Raw genomic sequence first — 6,413 nt, 5'->3', positions numbered from 1 at the left:
AATATAATCATAAAAATTATGAATTTTAATTTTTTTCTAACAAACAGCCCTTGTCAAATAAGACAATCTATTAAATCTATGGAAATGTTCATTTTCCCCACAGTATAATTAAGTTTAATTCCTCCTTTGATATCATTCAGAGAGTTCTGCAATCCAGCTGCAATAAGAATATCTGAACACACAGAAGCAGCTTGTCTCTCCCCAAACAAATGCACATACAGTACAGTATATACAGTCAAGAAGACTTCAGACACCTGCAGTCCCAAAACAATTCCTCACTTCAACTTGATTATATTTTCTACTTTTCAAATGAACTTACTGACCATTTATCAAAAAAAAAAAATCATTTTTTATTGTTCAATGTTGCTTCAGAAGCTATTAAAGTTTTCAACCATGTCACACACTAGTTGATGAATCTCATCATTCTTCTTCATGACGTATGTGTAGAATCATAAAAATGTTTTCTCCTCAATCAGACTTACTGATTTATCAGTCAACATGTCTTTGTTCTCTGCAAACTTGTATCCAAACAGAGTCATGGTGGGGCCACAGACTTTCTGCACCAGCTGCACCAGTTTGAAGGGAATGCTGAACCTCCATTTCTCCACCTGCTCCGAGGAGTTTCTCTGGGTGGAATAAACTCCACTGACCTCCTTAGATGCCCGAGTATTTTTTAAGATCCACTCTTCCACATTTGCGGTGAAGGGAATGCCGATAAATTCAAACATCTCTGCAGCTTTGCGCATGGGGAATCGCGCGATGTCCTCGTAGCGCACTAGCATGTAGCGTCCACGAAGCCACACCGGCTGATTCAGACCGATCTTGGCGGACATGCGGATGTTGTCGCAGTTCCCTTTAAGTTTTCTCACTTCATTCTCATCCACCGGAAGGTCTCCATTCACGGCCCACCTCTTCCAGACGTCGTACTTGCTGGAGAAGGCGACCATGCGTGAGGCAAGAACGGCGCGAGGGTCCCTGACCAGCTGGATGAACTTCATGTCGAGTCTGGGATCTTCGGCCAGCGGCCGTAGCGTCTTCAGCTGCTGCAAGCGGATGGACTTAATTGCGCGATGCTCCTTCTGCAGGCAAGATTGAGAGGCCAGCGTCAGGTTGAGCGGCCCGCAGCGCCTCACGCCGCAGTGGTAACGCTCAAATACTTTTCCAACAAACGGCGTGCAGACGGGATCTTCGCACAGCGACCGGCTGGACTCACGACGGAAGAGCGCAGTGGTCACGTGATCCTCAGGCGGCGGCTCGATGAAGCTCTCCAGCAGGGAAAAGTCACACAGGAACAGCTGACGCAGAACGTCTTGATACGCCGGCCTGGCGACAGTGGCGTTCGTCCTGCCGGTCTCCATGGTTAACATGCGCTCCACGTGCCACAGCGGCTCGAACAGGTAAAACATATTGGAGCCCTGCTGGTTAAAAAATTCACCCACGAACGAGGAGCCTGTGCGAGTCGTGGCCAACAGAAGGATGTGTTTTCGTCCTCCAGCTGCAGACGCCGGCGATGCGCTCTGCTGGATGGGCTGAGTCCAGTTCTCCAGATGATGATTTACATGTTGGTGAGACGAGAGGTCAGTCGAGACATTGTGTTGCGCAGCAGTGAAGAGAGATGCGCTGAGCAGCAGCACACTGTAAAAAATAAAAGTTGACTTAACTTAAAATTTCAATGCAACTCATTGCACAGCTTTTTTTGAGTTTACTCAACTCAACTTGGACCAACTTGTTCACTCAACTCAAGTCACTGAGTAAAGTCACATGTTTTATTACTTTTTGTTCAGCTAACACATTTTTCTTAGTTAAAAAAAAACTTATAATAGTTTTTCAATGTCTCTTAATAAATTGTGGTCTGAACTTTTTTTTCTGTGAGTTTTATGGAACATAAACACCTTCTTAATTACCTCAAAAGTGCACAGTACATCCAATTAAATCCACACTGCTCAGAGTACATTTGATCCCACTCCAAATAGTGTTAAAGTAAAATGAAAAGTCACTTTTTTATTTTTTTAGCTAACACATTTTTCTTAGTTAAACAGACTTATACGCTTTTTAAATGCCTCTCAATAAATTATGATCTGAACTTTTGGTTGATTAAAGTAACACTGAAGCAGAGTTAAAGTTAATGAGGTAATTAAGTTATCACTTAAGGGCTGATTGAGCATTAGTGATGAAAACCTGCTGTTAACAAGCTGAATCTGTCAGACATCTGCAGAAGATCTTATTGAGAATTAACAGAGGATCAGATGTTGATGTTTTATTGGTCAATAAATGATGCCACCATCATAGAGGTTGGTGTTTGCTGTAGTTGGACTCTTCACCTTTTTAAAACGTTGAAGTGACTTGTTTCCAAGCAGATACAAATGTGTTTCACTGCAAACACTTAAATATTGCTGAATTTGAAGGTCATAGAGTGCTATATTGCATTTTGTTCTTAGAAAACATTTCAATATTTAACATTGTGGTTTGATTTTCTTTTTGATGAGTAACTAGTGTTTTTAAAGTCACTTACAATAACTGTTGCAACAGTATATTAAGATATATTTTAGTGCAAATTGTGCAAAACCCAAAGTCATATTAATTGAACTATCCCTTTAATGTCCCATCTCTTCTCAAAGAAAGAATTTCTATATAAACAGTAATTTGTATACAGCAAAATGAAAAAGACAGTCACCAGCACACCAGACAAGCTTTGATTTTATGTTTTCTGACTGTAATATTCCACTTCATCACTAAACTGAACACAAATGAGTCACACAGACATAAACAGAAATAAAGAAGAGAGTGAGAAAAATGCCTACTTTGAAATTATGCTGTTTTCCTTTTCTATGATGACCAGAGCCACAATAAAGATGACAGAAATGGTATATTTAATATGCATTCTTGTGTATGATTGAGTTCAGTGGGCGATTCACTCTCAGATCATTCCTTCATCTTTTTCCTCAGATTGGACTCTGAAATAAAACACACACATGTGACACATGAGTCATGACAAACACAGTAATACCACGCTGATCTTAATTTATTCCTCTATAAACTCTTCAGTTCATACCCACAAATACATAATCTGAAGTATTTACTGTTTTATAGCATGTTCATAATCATTTATTTAACCCTAATGGGATCCAGTCTCGTTGCAGTGGTGTATAGTCTGAGTTTTGCTTACATGTGCTGTCAGAAGTTACTGTAGGTAATTGTTTTTAGGTCTTATATGACTGTAAGATAGGAGCATAGTTAGTAGCATTCTTTTCAATGTTTTCATAAATGATCTGAATAAATCTCTGGATGAGGCAGAAAAAGCTTAATCAAACGCAAGATAAGTGGATTGTAGTTCGGCTGTGCAGTGAACATATGAAGCTGCTAAGATCATTCATCAGTTCGGCTTCATTTCTCTGCTGTTTCTAGGCCTGTACATAATTTGAGATATATGTAGAGCACAGCATGCTGTGAGAACACTTATGAAAGTTTGCTCTGCAAGCAGAAGATAAAGCAGTACTAATACTAAGTGGTTCTTGTTTTAGTAAACACCACTAATTATCACTGCTGTGAATGATGTGCAATACTGACACTGCAGCAGAGGATGCTGGGAAGGGTTCAAATTTGGGCTGCAACAACTAATCGATAAAATCGATTATTATCGATAATGAAATTTGTCGACAACGATTCTCATTATCGATGAATCGGGTCCGCCGACAGTGCACGTACAACTTCAGAGGATCACGTCAAATTACAGCACTGAATGACGCATTTCTATAGACAAAATGCATCTAAAAATAGTGGAGGAAACAGACTGAGATGCTGCAGGAGAGTTACGTGATCCAAGCTGCCCAAAACATGAGAATTCCTTATTTTAAACTAATAGAGTGATGGCTTGCCCTGTGAGGTGCTTTGAGATCCGTTTGCATCCTCAGTATGAAAACTTTCAGTTTGCGGTCACATCCTTATCTGTAAATGTCACAAATTCACTCGAGCATTTCCATTTATGCCTAAAAATCCATTCTGGCAGTCTGTAAGTTTAAATCTTTACTGAATGAGTGTGTCAGACAGCCGGTGTCACAGTCTTCCGCTGGTGTACCAGGGATGGCCACCTGAGGACACTGTGTTTATGTTTGAGCACATGGCTTATAGTGTGTTTGTTTGTTGCCATGTGCTCCTGTCTGTTGTCATACCCCGCCCATCTTGTTACCTCGTTATTGTTTCAGTGTTTCCACCTGTGTCCTATTTAGTCTCCCTGTGTTTGCTGTTCTTTGCTGGATTGTTATACGTTTGATGTGAGTAGTTGTTTTCAATGTTAATTTTCATGAGCGTGTTCTTGCTGAGCTCCATCCTGGCCAGCCTGTTTTTTTTTTTCTCCCTTGGGGTGGTTTTTGTTGTTGTTTTGTTTATTTTTTTCTAAATAAAGAGCCTGTTTCTTTTGCATTTAACCCTCTGGGGCCGACGGTCACGCCGGCGTGACCAACCTACTTTTTTTAAGATCAGTGCAAAAGACACTAAAAATACTTTGTCGGTTTCAGTCATACAAATTAGAGCTATACATCATTGGAAGCTGTTAAAAGTGTAGTTTTATTTGTGCACACTAACAAGAGCAAAAGAACGCTGTGCTTTTTTTTATAGAATAAAGAAAACAAACAGTGTGATTTCTGTTTTCTCTGTCTCCACGAACTGCTTTTAGAAATGCATCACTTAAATCATTCAAACTCGGTGAATACTCAGCACACAAACAGAAGAGTGGTATCTACAGAAAGCTTGATATGTATGCTTTTAAACGAAGTAAGTTTTAGCGAAAACAAATATTCTGTAATAAAGTAATCCATATGAAACAAAGGGTATGTCTAGTCTATCCAGTTGCAACTGATTATATCTAATGTGATCACGCCCATGAGCGAAGAACCATTGATATTTAAATTAGCCATGTGCTACAAGCGCTGCAAGGAAACTCCCACATCACCGCAAACAAAGAAACACGTCTTTTCAAGTTCATCTTGGTTACAGTTCGTTTCTGAAACGAAGACATGCTGTGAGGAATAAGACTTATATTTGCCTCAATCATAAGAAGGACGTGATGCGACGCAAACCCAGCAGGAGGAGACATTTACATGAGTAAGTCTTACTTTTATTTGCCTACTTGATTTCGCTGTTATTTACTTTGACGAAACGTGTACACATTTTACTAGTTAGACTTATTCCAAACTATAATTCCTGACTATATACATAATGAAACATTATGAAGTACGTTTGATTGCATTGCATCTCTAACTATGCCAGGATATTTTTTATGTTTTAGAAAACGATGCGTTTATGACTGTAAGATGCATTTATGACGATATGTTTATGTAAGATGCAAGATCATATTTATTTATTTTATTGTATAACAGTAGGGTGTAAAAGTAATATGAGTGTTTACACTGAATGTATGTGTTACGGAAGCAGACCAAACGAGAGAGGTAAGTGTGAATATTAAATGGTTTTATTTCAGCAGAGCAAGATGAAGATGATAGCGTGCAGAACCGGGAAAGTATAACAGTCCAGGATGAGATTCTTGATATGCAGACAGATCGGGGATTAATAGATGTTTTTCCTTTCCAGGAACGACGGGAGGAGGACCGGTGAAGATGACACACACACACACACACACACCGTTGGAGTTCAGTCGACAGACTTATGGCTGACACACCGCTGACTGAAGACAGAGACTGGACTTAGACTGGAACAGACGAGAAGACAGGTAAGTTATCAGAAGGTAAGGATCAAGGTAAGTTTGGTAGAGGATTGAGAACACTAGAGTGAAGCTCAATGAGTCCGCTTCGTGCAAACGAGCCCGGACACTGATGGCTGTGTGTGGAGTGCTCTTGTAGTGCGTGGTTGATTGAGTGCAGGTGCATGATGATTAGAATTCAGGTGACTGCGATCTGGGCATGATTGTGGGTGCAGAACCTGACCAATCCGCTCCTGAGGGCCAAGGCCTCCGACGTCGTGGTGGTCTACCTCGTCCTCGAGGGGCTGGACATTCCGAATGGTTACGGTGGAATTCCTCCATGAGGGCTGGATCTAGCATGTCAACTCTGGGTACCCACGACCTCTCCTCTGGTCCGTAGCCTTCCCAGTCGACAAGATACTCCAAATTACCACCACGACGTCGGGACAGAAGGATTTCACGGACCGAGTAGATGGATCCCTCTTCCAGGACCAAGGGGGGAGGGGGTTCCTCTTCTTGGCCAGGTTCTGTGGAGGGAATCACAGGTGGGTGAAAGGGTTTGAGTAAGGACACGTGAAATGTGGGGTGGATACGGTACTGTGGTGGTAGCTGAAGCCTGTAGGTGACGGGGTTGACCTGTTCCATGATGGTGAAGGGGCCAACAAACCTGGGACTCAATTTCTTCGAGGGCAGGCGCAGACGGATGTCTCTTGTGGAG

At 41.2% G+C, this 6,413-nt stretch overlaps 1 protein-coding gene across 1 annotated transcript; it reads right to left on the bottom strand.

The window, feature by feature from the left end:
* Positions 1-449: 449 nt before the first annotated feature.
* LOC141338844 (carbohydrate sulfotransferase 3-like) lies at positions 450-2,881 on the bottom strand. Its single transcript, XM_073844460.1, has 2 exons — positions 2,802-2,881; positions 450-1,635 (listed from the first exon to the last, which is right to left on the bottom strand). The coding sequence occupies exons 1-2, from the start codon at positions 2,879-2,881 to the stop codon at positions 450-452; spliced, it is 1,266 nt and encodes a 421-aa protein (XP_073700561.1).
* Between the last annotated feature and the right edge of the window lie 3,532 nt (positions 2,882-6,413).

Source organism: Garra rufa, chromosome 7 (genome assembly GCF_049309525.1).
Source record: "Garra rufa chromosome 7, GarRuf1.0, whole genome shotgun sequence".
Taxonomy (NCBI): domain Eukaryota; kingdom Metazoa; phylum Chordata; class Actinopteri; order Cypriniformes; family Cyprinidae; genus Garra; species Garra rufa.
The sequence above is the reverse complement of the archived record's forward strand: the minus strand, read 5'-3'. Positions and strand labels throughout refer to the sequence as shown.